Source organism: Pavona decussata, unplaced genomic scaffold (assembly GCF_977016875.1).
Source record: "Pavona decussata unplaced genomic scaffold, jaPavDecu1.1 SCAFFOLD_95, whole genome shotgun sequence".
Lineage (NCBI taxonomy): Eukaryota > Metazoa > Cnidaria > Anthozoa > Scleractinia > Agariciidae > Pavona > Pavona decussata.
In genome coordinates this window covers 2,007,357-2,022,672 of record NW_028145512.1, presented here as the reverse complement: position 1 = coordinate 2,022,672, position 15,316 = coordinate 2,007,357, and the positions used below count along the sequence as shown (strand labels likewise).

General features: G+C 38.3%; 1 protein-coding gene and 1 long non-coding RNA gene across 3 annotated transcripts; one reads left to right on the top strand and one right to left on the bottom strand.

Moving 5' to 3' along the window:
* Positions 1-1,097: 1,097 nt before the first annotated feature.
* LOC146473082 (uncharacterized) lies at positions 1,098-12,895 on the bottom strand. The gene is made up of 16 exons (XM_085118798.1): positions 12,791-12,895; positions 12,635-12,703; positions 8,217-8,551; positions 7,321-7,530; positions 6,794-6,830; positions 6,397-6,452; positions 6,222-6,283; positions 5,320-5,680; positions 4,724-4,785; positions 4,361-4,456; positions 3,942-3,980; positions 3,431-3,550; positions 3,188-3,317; positions 2,491-2,570; positions 2,304-2,374; positions 1,098-1,757 (listed from the first exon to the last, which is right to left on the bottom strand). The coding sequence occupies exons 1-16, from the start codon at positions 12,856-12,858 to the stop codon at positions 1,673-1,675; spliced, it is 1,881 nt and encodes a 626-aa protein (XP_084974924.1). The 5' UTR covers positions 12,859-12,895; the 3' UTR covers positions 1,098-1,672.
* LOC146473083 (uncharacterized) lies at positions 1,341-7,492 on the top strand. Of its 2 annotated transcripts, none has more exons than XR_014866469.1 (5): positions 1,341-1,469; positions 4,226-4,282; positions 4,685-4,828; positions 6,234-6,296; positions 7,357-7,492. It is a non-coding gene; the product is annotated as an uncharacterized LOC146473083 (long non-coding RNA). The 2 variants fall into 2 exon arrangements; XR_014866470.1 differs by having other exon boundaries at positions 4,226-4,310.
* Positions 12,896-15,316: the final 2,421 nt, after the last annotated feature.

Genomic DNA, 15,316 nt, shown 5'->3' with positions numbered 1-15,316 from the left:
TGGTGGCCTTTTGTATGAAGAGGCTGGGGGGGGGGGGGGAGGGGGATATTTTTTTACCTTCATGGGGGGGGGATGTAGAGAGTAGACTAGGGGTTTGCTGTTTTTTTCCCTTAATCCCATCAAAGCTACTAAGATAACTCTAACAGTGGTCATTTTAAATTAAGGTGATTCCCCTGTTTTGCACTGCGCACCTCTTCTGCGCATAACAGTCGACCCTTCTTTTTCCTTCAAGTAATTTTCTCACTGGCCATTTGTATGAAGACAGTACACATGCAAACGCAAATAAATTTAATGAACGAACTTTCTACAGTACCTGTGATCGGGGAGCTGCCTTTTTTAAACTCGACCCAGTCTTCTCTCGCCCGTAAAGATTTTTAAACAGGATTTTCGCGCTTTGAGGATCAATAGTTCGACAACGAGCACGGTGACCCCCACTTTTTAATGACTGAATTTAAATCACACAACGTTATCTGCAATATGTCTTGATTTCAAGAAAAGATTAAAATTGTGCTTTAAAATATTTTGATTTTAATGCTGTAAAGAAAAATTCTTTAGATAGTACTGGGTGTGTACGTATGCAGAGAATTCTTGATTTTGTTACATAATGAATAACTCTTATAAACCTAAGATGGTTTAAAATGTATTTCAGGGTCTTTGTCGCTGTACTTCTCTAATAACTTAATCCAAGAAGTGCCTTTTTCAGAAATTCTAGTGCCCCTTTCTGCTTACTAGGGTTATAAGTTATGAGAACCTCGTCCGTCGCAAAGTTGCTGTAAAGGCCATCCATGTTGTGCAAAAACGAGTCCGGTGACCCTTACTTTTTATTACATTTTTTTAATATACGTAACATGATTACCAACTGGATGAAGTTTGAGAAATTTTTCATTACTTGCTCTTTTAAGGGGGAATCACCTTAAACATAAATTCAGGAGAGTAACTTAAATATACCAGCCCTGAAAGCAACACAATTTATTACATCTGACACCTTTATATAGGAGCCTTTGCCCCTCTCAAACAAAGAACTGCAGAACCCTTTTTTCAAGTGTTAGGTTATGGGAAAAGGAAAATCTTTGCTTCACAAAACACAAACCAAAATGTCAAGAAAATGTTCTCTGGTTTTATTTAAAGGATTTATTACAGAAACAGTTCTGAAAAGATCATCTGAACACAGTCATGATTAAAGCAATTGACATCTGCACTGATCATGACAGCTTACATCTATTCTTCAATTAATTTTATGTACACATGTTTTACACAACCAAATTAAGACAAGGCAAATTGGCTGGCTATTTATAAATGTTAATAAATACATTAACTACACCCAAACAGTTCCTGCATGTAAGTGGCACGGAAATGGGTCAAGAGTCTTCTACAAATCATCTTATTTTTAAATTTAGGTACTTTTATATTCAGCAATGAAGAGCGAAGAAAACAATGGAAAGTTTTCATCTACAGCATTTGATCCTGCAGTAAGTATACTCAAGGCATGCAGCTCCTCTATTCCCTAAAAGAGATGAACTTATGTAGAATTGAGGTTTTACAACAGCTCTAAAACTCATGTAAATTTTCACAGACTAGCCACAGATTGAGCCTGAAGACTGTGCTTTGGGTGCTTAGTGCCAATTAATTTGACAGTAAAGCTGTTGAACTATTCTGTGATAATCGTGAATCTTCATAGACCAGCCATGATGGATTGAGCCTGTAGACTGCATTCTTGAGTGCTCAGTGTGGATGCAGCTGCCAACAATTCGCCGCACCTTGAGAATAATAAAAGACCCACTTCAACAAAGAGCACTTAACATGGAAGATAATAAGCAATCACAGGCAATAACTTTCACTTAAATGAAGATCGAAAATCAATATTTTGTCTATCTACAAACTAATAATTTAAAACCAGTTTACAGTAAAAAAAGCAGGGCTACAGGACTGTACCGCTCAATGACCTTCATTTTAATAGTCAGATTTAAAGGACTAGTTGAAACCCTAATAATGATTCTGGAATTACAGGGTTTGGATTATGCATCAATTTAAAAGAAAGACTTGGAGTTGGCCGGCATCAAATGCCTAGAGCTGTTTTCACACAGCCTTCATAGTGGGCGAATAGGGGGTGCTTAAGAAAGAATAACTAATAACGTGCGAAAGGCTGACAGAAGCAAAAGGTTAATGTTTAGTTTTAAATGAGGTGTCCAGAAAATTTAATAAAAAAAGAAATCAGAAGTTCAAAATTTAATTGTTTTTTTAATTGCTCCAACAACAATTAATTTGAGTATCTCTGAAAGTTATAAAACAAAATAATATATTACCTTTTCTGTTCTTGAATCTCTGATTCAACAGTTTTGGACAGTCCCTCCATTTCTGTAGCAAATGACTGAACCTGAAAATTAAAATAAATTAATACATTACGATATTCCTTTGCCTGGCTGAATAAGTATTCTTCACTTTTTTAATACAAAAAAAAAAAAGTCGTAAGTTAGCGCTATTTTCACTTACCTTTGGCTGAGCTTGTTTAGTAAGCTGGTCAATTTCTCCCAGCAATCTTTCACTTTCATCAAGAACACCAAAGAGCTCATCTAGAAAACATTACAAATAACATTTTTTTGTTATATACTTATGTCTTACATTTAACGAGAAAACAAGAAACACAGATCAATTGATTCTGATGTCATTCATTCCCAAACAAACATACAAACAAACAGTGAGTATTGTCCCTCTAACCATAATTTGATAACCAGCACTAATCAGAGAAATTACAAGTAATCAGAATCCAAAGAACAAGAGAAACAAACTAATAAATGGTGCACTGAGCCATATTAAGGTTCAGTGGTGCTTCAAGGGTGGTGAAACAAGATAATTTGAGACTTTGCGAGATGACAAGGCTAGCATTCTTTTCTGCAAGCCTGAGACTTTCTTAACCTTGCAAAAGTAACCAAGACTCGGAGGTGGCTTTGTGAAAAATAGTGACTGTGTGACCTGAAATTTGACTAAACTTTTCCTTCTGAATTTTTGGACCATGAACAGGAAGTTTGAAGAATCAATTACCTAGCTCACCAAACCCCAAACCAAAGTATAATATTGCAAGTGACGATCACTGAAAAATTGCATAAAGTTAGCCATTGACTTTCATCACTCTACTTCCAGTCTGTTTAAAGAAAAATAATTTAAACAAACTGCTTGCAGGTTATCATACCATGATTATCAGGCATAGAGACTCCATTTACTGACATGTGATGCCGAGTGGTGTCCAATGCAGCAGCTAGTTTACTGTACTCTAGTATCAACTTCAGCATATGAGATCCAATGGGCTTCAGTCCCGACATCTGTTAATCACAACCAATTTACACATTTTATCATGATTGAACAAACTGACAAATACCTGGCATTTACTAACTAAAAGCAACTTTAATTATACTAAGTAACGAACAAAACTTACTTGAAGCTGAAGCTGTTGATCCAGTTCAGCCATTTTCATTTTCATTTTCAGTTGTAATTCCAGACTGGCTACCTCACGTTGCAGTTTCTCCTTCTCCTGCCACACAGAGTACATCTGGGCCTAAACATTGACCAAGGAACAGAAAATGTTTTGAATAAAAGACTTTTTAAGCCTTTTGGTGGTTGCTTTTCTGGCATTTAAAGGGCCCTAGTCAGCCACACCTTTGTTTTTGTTTATATGCGAGAGTTTGGCCATTATATTTTATTCGGAGCATGTCGAAATGAACGAAATCACTGTGATATTACCAAAGAAAACGAAACATACTTTCAGAAACACAACTTGAGTACAGCAATAAGATTTCACTTCACCATGCAATATCAATAATTTCAATGGCATTGAAAATGGCGGAGGCTGACTAGGGTCCACTCCCTTTGGAGCTGGGCATCTGCAACCAAATCATGCATGGATTCTTCAAAATTAGAAGCATGATAACATATCAGGTCTTCAGTACCTGAGCATCCTTCTCCTTTTGAGCAAAGGAATGTTTCAGCTGCAAGAATAAAAAACAAACAAACAAATAAAAACAATTTAATAAAACATGAATTGCATTTCACTTCAAACAAAGTGAAATGCAATCATGCACAGATCTTACAGTGAATAAATGGCACATTATCATTTTATTACAAGTGAAATTTATTTATATTGCTGACATTCTGCTTTAAAAAATGAAAATGATATAATCTTCAAAATTTGTATCTCTTTATTTCTTCATAACCTCATTCATTTCCTTTCCAGATACACTCATCTTCTGAGTAAAAACCATGCTGTCCTGCAACACACCTTGACTTGCATGTAAGAGTTATATGGTATACCACTTCGAGTAAGTTTCCACCATCAAAAAATGAATATAGCAAAAACTAGAAAAGTTACCCGTGAGCATAAAAAGGAAGTTTGCACAACTCTTGAGTACTGAAGTTCAAGTTGACGTTGTGAGACATCAGACTCTTCTGATGATGTATGTACAACCTAAAAAAATAGTTAATATGACATAAATACTCTTAGGTAAAGAAACAACACATTGGCACAGACCTGAGCCTGACTCTAACCTTTACTTCAGAAGTCTGAAAAGCTTGCACGTTCAGTTATCATGTTGTGAATTTTTTCGTCACCTTCCTTTTAAATTACTGTTTGTAATCATATCCTTGAGTTCATCATCATCACTTATATGATTGAATACTTTTCTTTTTACTACAGTGAGGAGAAACAAGAAGTTAATCAGCGTTGGATCCGTACCTCAGTTGGTACAGGAGGCTTTGCTGTGACGTGAGCCACTTGCTGTGCAACATGAGATGAACCTACAAACAGATTACAGAAAAGTGTCTAGCTGAGCCTTTGAAAGTGAGACTTAAAGCAAAATCCACCTGGCATTAATACAGTACACAAGTCTAGTATATAATTATAAACCAGGTAGTTTACAATCAGCAGGTAATGACATGAAAATGTAGTCTGAGTTTCCCTTCCTATTAACCAAGACAATAAATAAATAAATAAACAAATAAGTAAATAAATAAACAAACAAACAAACACACATATAATATAACAATATTATATGATTTAGCTCTTAGTAAAAACAGTTGTGTTGGTGCCCTGGCGTAGTCAATCAATAAAATTGGTAGTGATGTTCATTTGGTTGGTACATTGGAACAAAAAGCTTTATGACTCAAAACCTCATTCCTCACCGTCATTGTCTCCTCTATACAAGATTATTTACTTTTTCCACCCAGACGTATAAATCCATAGCAGGAACTTATCACATCAGGGATTACCCTGTGATGGACTAGCATTCCATCCACGGGGATCTTGTCTGATTGCCCCGTTCATTTATATACCTGTTGTCTTAATAACTTGTTTCTTGGATGCAACAGCTTGTGCTTTGGTCTTCTCATGAGTAGTCTTTTTAACAACAACACCAGATCCACCACCCGCATGCAACCTTGCAGATGTTGCAATTCCCTGGGGTAAAATAGGAGTAGGGGCTGCCATGTGTGCCGGGGGTTCAACACCAACCATACCATCTGCTGGGGTTGATGTCACTATGCCTTTTTGCTGTGTTGTGTGTCGAGTGAAGGGTGTAATGATATCCAGGTTCAGGGTGCTGTCGTTAGAGTGTGGGTGAAGCACAGACTGATCTTTAGATTTAGAAATTGTTGTGGGTACTTTGACTTTCTTCTTTGTTGGAAGTGCTACCTCCTACAAAATAGATGACTACATAATTAAACTGAAATAAGAGAATGAAAAAAAAAAATTAACTGAAATAAAAAACAAATGGTTACCATGCATTAACACAGTTCAACTCATCATCATCATCATCATCATCATTGTTTGTAATACAATGCTGGTCAGCAGCGTGGCCCAAGGGATTTTGCAGGGGCCCCTGTTGTCTGCCAGCTCTGTTGTTGATATCAGGCCATTTTGCTTGTGTTACAATTCGCAGACGTTTTCAAAGTTTTGGTCCCTGCCCTCCCTCCTTCTTTAGGTAAGTATATCATAAGTATTCATTTTTGATGATTTCAATGTGAAAGTGTCTGGTGGTTGCCACTCTCAGAGTTGTCATGGTAACCCTCTGTGCCTGGCTTGTTTTGCACATGGCCAAAATCACCATCCTTCCAGGCACCTCCCCCATGCTCATCTACTGGTGATGAGTTTAATAGGGTGTGAACAAAAGTTCTTCAATCTTACTTATTCCTGACTAACGCTTCTGAAAAAGCTCATTTTTTAACAAGTTACATACCTTTCTTGGCAGCTTTTTGGTGACTTTGGCTTTCTCCATGTATCTGGATGGGACAACACGGGCTGAAAACAACAGGTGAAAAATGTGTACGATTGAACTAAAAACATTGTAAACTATGTAAGTGTGACTTGAAATTATTTTTTGAAACTGGTAATTTAAGGGATACAAGGCTCACCAGTTTTTTGCTTCTTTTTTTTTAGTTTTAAATTCTGTTTTTCCTCACTAGGTAATCTGTAGGGAAAACAAAAGAGTAAATAAAATTGCTAAAAAATATCCAAAATAACACTATGTTGCTAGATATCTGAGATGTTTGATTTCTTTAATGCTTAAAATGGGGGTGGGGTGGGGGAGGGGGGAAGGGTCAAGCAGTGAGACCTGGAGCTGAGGTTACATGATTGCCCCAGTAAAGAATTTTGGCCCAGTGAGACTAAGCACTTACCATATTTGGTTGGAAAAAAACATGGAGGCCAATCAAAAGTCTGATTGAAAGTCTGGCATGCAAACCCACTCCACTACTGTCTTAAGATCAGCTAAGTTAAAAGTGATACATTTCAGTAATGTTGTTTACTTACAGGGATTCATTGCCCTCTCCTGTTTGTGAACGATCATCTGTAAATTATGAACAAATCAAATCATTTGATTCCATGATATCAAAATCCCAAGAGAGAAACTTTTGGGGACTTAAAATAATGTTAAGAACTAGCTGCTATGCCTGATGATTCTGAGATGCCACTGGTATGCCTGCATTGTAACTGTTGTCGTTCAAAATTTTATTTTGGTTTAAAAATTTTCAAACCAGTGGATCAAACATTGAAGCAATGTTTCCTGAAGGCAGTCAAGGCAACATGCAAAAATTCCAGTGAATCTGAGCTAAAACAACAAAAGTCATTTGGGTTGGTTATGCTCTCAGCCCTTCAACTACTGAACTATCTGACCTGAAAAGTTAAAGAAGAACTTGTGATGAATTGGTCCTGAGGTCCATGTCTAGCTGACCTGTTGCAATTATCACTGACACCTTGCCTTTACAAATTATGTACTGGTGTTTGGAGCTTCGCTTTACTATCAGTTGTCACTATGCACCAAACAAATCAGTTCCTACCTAGAGAAAAGTCAAAAAGCTGTTGTTTTATTTCAGATGCTGACAAATTGGATGACAGAGGTGGGGCATGATATCCCTCCTCTCCTAAGAAGCTCTTGAACTGAGCTGTAGTTTCACTTGATGCGTGTTTTGGCTCAGTTCTAAATTCAGCACCATGACTCTGATGATTTTGTGGGCTCTTGCCAATGGAGTGTTCACTTCCCAGACTGTCTGTAACAAAAATAAAATAATCAATGTGTTTGTGCCTTAATGGCATAGCTATGAAACAGAATAGTGACAAAATGTTCTTTTTAGTGTAATGCACCTGCATAACCAACCTATAGCAATTTCAGATCACTTTTTGTTGTTTTAGCTAAGATTCATCAGAGTTTTTGCATGTGGCCTTGAATTCAGACTTCAGAAAACCTTGCTCCAATGTTTTATCCATTGCTTTGTGCATCATTTGCAATAAAAACCTATGATCATTATAGGCAAGATTTCTGTTTTATCGCAAAACAAAGCACACAGCAGCAGGTGAAACAATGGAGCAATGTTTCCTGAAGAAATTCACATGAGACCACATGCTAAACCTTTGGTGAATCTGAGCTAAAACAACAAAAGGGGGTCTGAAATGCACTGTGGATCGGTTATGTGTACCGAGCCCTTCAACTGGCAAACACTAAAATTCATACATGTACACACAAGCATGCATCAAAAAATAACTTGCATTGTGACACATGTATCTTGAACAGTGAAAGGGTATGGGAAAAAAATAAGAAAAGCTTCAGAACAAAACTGTCAGCTGCCTATCAAGCAAAGAAGAATTTTTTTCTGTGAACTACAAATGAATCACACTCTTCCATCATGACCACAATAATTGTAACTGTGAAATTGAAGTTGCAATACAGATCTCAAACCTGGTCTCAAATGTGATGGAGAATCCTTAGTAGTGGAGTTGAGTAGATTGACACTTGGTACACTTGTTACTTTCACTTTTCTTCCTGTCTCTAAATGACCAGTCACAGAAGTTCTCTCATCTGAGTTTTGAACAACAAGTGAATTATCCAATCTGTTCCTTCCTGCACTTCGAGGTGAGTGGCAGACAACTCTCACTGGGGAATTAATGATACCAGTAACAACTGGGACCTCGGCAAGGTTGGGGCTCTTGTGGTGACCTGACGCATCAACCAAAAGCACTGGTGAGGTCTGTTTGGATTCTCTTTGTTCAGGATTGGTTAAATCAGGCCCATGGCTGAAAAAAAGAAAAAATTCAAGGCCATGGCAAGTGAACAAGTGAAGCGTTCATTGAGTTAGTCTGTGCAGTGTATCAAATTCATTCACCAAAGACCAAAAGAAAACTAATCAACAGTTTCAGACACAAGACAACACGACCAGAAATGCAGTTAGCTATTTTTAAAGTCTTAATTCAAAAGTGGGTTTTTGTCAATGAAAGCAGGGTGCAAGACTAACAGTAAACCAATTAACAGTTGGTTTCTGAAGGCCCAGTAGGCCCCCTTTGGAGATTTTTGAGGGCCTTTTTCATGAAAAGAGGGCCTAAGATATTTCAACTTCTCAACCAGAACAGTATTGGGGGTGTAAACTTCATATTTTGAGATTCAGAACTACAGTGCTGTCAATAAGTTTTGAAGTAGACATCCCCACTGGGAAAGTAGGCGGCAGGGTACTTTTCGAGCGCCGAAGGCGTGAACTTCCTAGGGGGGTCTGGGGGCATGCCCCCCAGAAAATTTTGAAATTTAGATGCTTGGGAATGCTATTTTCAATGTTTTCCAGACAGTATTTGGGCCTAAAGAACAATCAAAATTAAGACTATATTAACCATATTCTATGTTTATTACAACCGTTCTTTTCCTCAAAATCTCAATTACTGGCTTTTAGAAGAGTGAAATGATAAATCTTCAAATGCTGATTCAAAAAAAATACATTCAATGTTTTAAGTTCATGTTTTGGCACATGCGAAAGCCTTGGATCTAGTCCTGTGAAAATGTCCCAGGCGTTCCACGACCCTTCGATCACCTCGATCTGCTTCAACTTTTTATACTTCTACCGAAAGGTTAACACGTTTAAAACTCCTGAAATGTGCCTTTACTTAGACTCAGACATTAGAGCCCGATGTTTTACAAATATTTTTGCGGGATCTTTTCATTATTTTAAGCCGGTTTCTTGCTGGATCCCGTTCTCTGAAAATGTCGCAGACGTTCCACGACCCTTCGATCAATTTTCATCGCGCGTGGCAAAGGTAAACACGTTTAAAACTCCTGACATGCGCCTTTATTTCGACTCAGACGTTTGAGGCGGATGTCTCACAATTATTTTTGTTGGATCTTTTCCTTATTTTAAGTTTCTTACCAAAATTAACAGTAAAGTGAGACGAAAGTAGCCGGCTGTTTTGGCCGGCTACCGGCCCTTATTGACAGCACTGGAACTATTTCTAAATTTATTGCTTTCCTGTTTATTACTCTTGCTTTGATGTCATACTAAAGTTCTAGCATAGGCTGATAGCATTCCCAGGTGTATAATACAGTTCTAAAGGTTAAAAAATAACCATTTTCAAAAGCAGTATTCAGTTGTCTAAATTCTCTTACCCATCCTTGGTGAAATTTGTGCACCATGTTTGACGCACAACAGGGACATTTTATGCGCTAATAATTTTTTATTTGCAGTAATTCTGCAATGCTGATGCACTTTAGAATAACCCAGTGGTTCCTCATGAAGTGTAAAACAGTGAGACAGGCACAATAATTGTGCAATTATTGCAAAATCAAGCATAATATTGATCACTTGTCAATCTGTCAGTAGACCACACTGGGTTGTACAAAGGATTGTGCATTTGCATAGCTGGTGGGATGTTGAGGGAAGGTGAAGTTTGGCTTCTCCCCCACCAAAATTTTATATTCACAGACAATACCAGGGCACGAAATAGCGCCTGATACAGTTGCCAATGCGCCTAAGTTTTCCGTGTTGGCGACCAAGATTCGAAAGTTAGTTGCCACATTGGTGACCACAGCCCTTTGCTTTATCCTACTTTTATGTATTGTGCAGTAAAATAAAGCTCGAAAAAATATCGGTGCAAATGGCGAGGTTTATTTGTAGCAAAACCATCACGAGCTCTCTGTCAACATCCGCCATCTTGGATAATTTAGACGCTACGTGGTATATTGTGCATTCAAATGTCCCTTTTGCTAACAGTACATATTGCGGGCTCAGAACATGACCACATGAGACCTCTGAAAATCCAAGATAGCGGATTCCGTTGCTGGGACTTTCATTAATATTCATGTCACCGAGTGATTTAAATTTAAAATGAGTGTTGATGAGGATCGGGAAAACTTATTTCAAATGTTGGTGCGCGTACAACCGCGACCGAGGATGAGGTTTTGGAATTCGCACGGGTCGTGGAAGAAAAGTATGCCGACAAGAAGAAGTTTTTTCGCACCTTGCCGCTCCGTGGCCACATGGGATTACCGAAAGACAAATTGGCAATGTCCCTGGTGCTAGAGGATATTCCTTTACGACAAGAAATAGCAGCCATAATTACTTCTGGTGATGGAAACTGTCTTTTCCATGTTGTTTCGTTGGTTTTGGTGGGCGATGAGACGAAAATGAGTCTTGCGTTTGCTCGTGGCTGTTGAGCTCATTTTGAACTGTGAATTTTGAATAATTTCCAAAAATATAAAAAAAAAACTTACCATGTGATGAAATGTTGGTGATGTTCATTTTTTACTGTGACCAGAATTGTCGTTTGCTATTCTTTAGACATCAACAAAACCGTCCAGGCATTCCTAATGCTAGGAAAGCTTACGATTTGATATTGTCATCCGTGATAACGCATTTTCAATATTTTTTGTTTTCATTTTGGAAAAAAATGGCTACTAACTTTTTGGACTTGGCGACCACTTTGGAATATTTAGGAGCCAAATGTCTCCTTAAGAAGAAAGTTAATTTTGTGCCCTGAATACTGCCAGCTATGCGGGCCACTATTTTGTCTTAGAGGGTGGAGTTAAGGAAGAATTTGGTAGCTGGGGAGACACGTACATCTCATGATAATAAGGTACAGCTTACAACCACTACACAAAGTCTTGGAAAAAAATGGTATTAATGGTAAACCACGCATGAGCCTCACATGGCCCACACAGCTTACGAAGAACTTAACCGAGAGTGGTGCTGGATGGGATGCTAGTCCATTGCAAGGTTATCGCCTACATTTTGTTGCCATTAATCCTTTATACACCTGAGTGCAAAGAAACAATATGGAGTAAAGTTTCTTGTGTAAGCAAATAATACCATGGAAGGGACCAGACCTTGAGCCACAGACCTTCAGATTTGCACTAACCACTACCCACTGCACCTGTAAAAACTTGTGTACATCCATCCTATAATTGCATACACTGTAGTTCATAGAAATATTACACTGTTTGGGGCAGGGGGTGGGGAGGGGAGCATTGAAATATTGCTCTAATAAAACAGGGGGGGGGGGACTAAAAACATTTAGCTTTATTAAGGGGAAAAATGAAAATAATAAGAAAGTTTTCGAATTCTCCCCCACCCCCCGCCTCCGATAAATAGTGAATGACCCCTTCGGCCTAACGCCTGTGCACGTTTCAGCCATGGCACAGTGAAACCGCATGCTCATCACAAGTCTGGCTTGTGAACATTTGCCACATGTCAGTTAAGCTACTGGGACTGAAGAAGACATTTAGACAGGTGAAAGCTCTCTTGGTAATACCGAGACTTGTCTTGTCTAGACTTGTCGGGAATTATAAAATCTAGTCTTTGGGAGGGAGAAGCAAAATTTCGCATTTCAGATGGCGTGTAAATCCATAGAAGCAGCAAACATGAAGAAAACCACGCCACTTCAAAAATAGATAAAGATTTATCTGAAACATGTTTTTCAAATTCTCAGGGCCTCTTCATATGAGTCCGGTCGACCGGGCTGGCTCGGTTCCGAGATCTCGCCTCGCCACTCTTTCCTTTACAAAAAATTTTGATGTGTTCATATGGCCCGGTTATCGAGATCTCGGTAACTGAGCTGGAATTTTTTCCCATATGAACACTCCAGCCCGGATACCGGGACTGTCCATGACAAAACATTTTCCACTACGAATGGCTTGTAAGGTCGCTGACATTAGTTTTTCCGACTCCACGGATTTTGGGGGCCTTTTGGACATTTTTCATCTAGGTACAACTGGGATTAAATTTCCCATATGAACAGGAGACAAAATTCTTCCCGCCTACCGGGCCAGTCCGCTCACCGGGCTCATATGAAGAGGCCTTGAGTCTGGTTATTTTCTTAAAGTAAACTTTCAAAAATACTCACGTAGTGGCGGAGCTTGCAAAACCACCCATGACAGGCTCGGAAACAAGAACTCCTTGCGCAAGGAATTTCCTAACGATTAAACACATACGAATACTTCAATATTGAATGTATAACCTTCAAATTTTGTTTAAAACTGTTTAAAAGACCACAAAGTACCTAGTTTGTGGCGGTGGTGTTTGTGACGGAGCCCGATTGTATAAACCTCGCTTCGAACTAGCCGCCATTTTGAAGCAAATAATTGAGTTTGATTAGTACCCAGTCTCACCCAGTCACCCCCCTCCCGTACCGCGTCTTCGTAGGAGGCTACATTCTCGTCCCCAGAGCCGCCTGGTCCTCTTAGCCGCTGGAGGCTGGGCACGAGAACCAAGTGGCTCTGGGGACACAGGATTACGGAAGTCCTAGATTCTAGGACTTCCGGTATTCATGTATGAAGTCTTGAAATGTCATTAAATTTAGTGAGAATAACATGGCGGCTGCCAGAGGCGATAAGTTTATTGAGATACTGACGAATTTTCTGCGTCTTCTTATTTTGGAAACGATTTCTCTTCGTAGGAAGCTTGGGAACGCAATTAGAATTATTCTCGAGAAAAGGAGGGATGTGTCAGGTGTCTCTGCCTTCGACAAATCCTTGATATTCCAGCTTTTGCCCTTTGTTTTGACTCATGGCTGGAGGTCAGTGACTCCATCATTTTGGTCGCATCGCCGTTGAATGCGCTGATGCGGGATCAGATATCAATCTTGACAGCATAAAACTACCACCTGCAATGATTCTTTGAGGCGAATCGTTAGACTTCTCTGTATCCCAAATTGAAGGAATATTAAGTGTATTTAAGTTTATTGGAAAGAAATAGGAAGGTTTTGGACAGTGTTGAGATTAGGGAAAAGATCAAAGCAGCTGTAGTTGATGAGGCACATCTCATTGCAGAATGGTAACAAGTTTTATACTATTTCTTTTCACAATAAACACATAGCTACTCTAGAACTATATACTTTGTGATCAGCTTAAATCACACTATACAAACTTCTGAGGGTTAATCTGTCATTATATTAAAGTTGTACAATGTTATGCAAATCATTAATGGAAAAATGACTACAGTACGTTCGCATTTTTAGGATGGAACTGCTGTTTCGAGGGCTCGATTTATAACACAGATGGACCATCTGATGGATCATTCAATAATTTGTTTCTATGATTATTACACCTATTTTAAAATCACTGGTGATCCTTGCAATCTGATTGGCTCTCAACAGTGTGGTTTATTCAAGAATCGCACTATTTTTTATCTCCAAATCGCATCCCTTTAGCCACATGAAAATAAAGTGAAATAAAAGTAACCACTTAAAAATCGGGTTTCTTGAAGCAGATCAATAAATATTAACATTAACAAAAAGAAGTGTGATGGGTGTAATAAATTATTAAATATTGAACTTTGCACTTCACTCAGTTCTATTAACAATTATGCTTTTAATAATTTTAATACATGAAAACCATTAGAAGGATATATAATCTGTGCCCATACTGTTATACACAGATAACTGATTATCAGACAAACTAGTAACACTCCATCTCTATTATTTATACCTGCAAATTAACTACTATACAGATTCATCGGGTTGGATTATCCATCTCTGCTGTAAATTCACCCATTTTGACTTCAGCACTCATTAAGTCATTCACTTATTATATTACACATTAACATTTGTGTGTTTAATCATGTTATGTGTCTGTAGCCTTCAAGAGACTTAGTTGGGTTCAATGCGTGTTCCAAATATTAAGTAAATTAAAAAGTTATTCTAAAACAGACCAAATGTTGAATGCAATAAATTATTTAACCCTCTCCCCCTCCCCAAATAAAAAAAAATCAGTAGTTGCAAAACAACTGCATATTAAACACTGTTGATAATTAATAATATTCATAGGGAAATAATTATTTTTAGACCTGTTTCTAAGTATGCTAAGTGCCATGTTTCCAAATGCACTGACAGTAACAGCAACAGAGAAAACAAGGGATATAATTTCAAATTCCTTAGGGATGGTGTAATTGGCACTGAAAAGCCCCTTCGGGGAAGTGGTCGATAAACGTATGTATGTATGTATGTATGTATGTATGTATGTATGTATGTATGTATGTATGGTGGATCCTGTCATCGTATCATTGAATTGAACTCAAACAGAAAGAACATATTTTACACTGCTGCTAGATACCAACAAACATGAAATAGAGGCCTTTTCAGTGCTGCCTTATCAGTCACAAAGCTAAAGGAGCTGAGGAGCTGTACTTTATTACAAGTTAGAAATTTGTGAGGAATGCTCCAGCCATTTGTGATCGTCACTTGGGCGAGAAGCAGTTTGCACCGATAGGCTCGGAAAATTTGGCCATTCATTGGCGTAGAACTGCGAGCTCTTTCACTCTTGTCTCAGCCAACGAAAGCCTCTGCGAAGATGGACTCTTTTCCATTTAAGACTGCAATTCGTAATTTCTTTTATCTTGTAAAAACTAGGTTGACAGAGTTTGTTAGGAAAATTATCATCGAGCGAAATTTCCCTTCCCGATAAAAACTCTAAAGACTTTTGCCAACTCCACACCGTGTTTCCTTCACGAAACTATCGACAGAGTGGTTTCTGATTAAACCCGTTTGATCATAACACCCAAAGATGTTAAAAAAATTTGCCAACGGCTT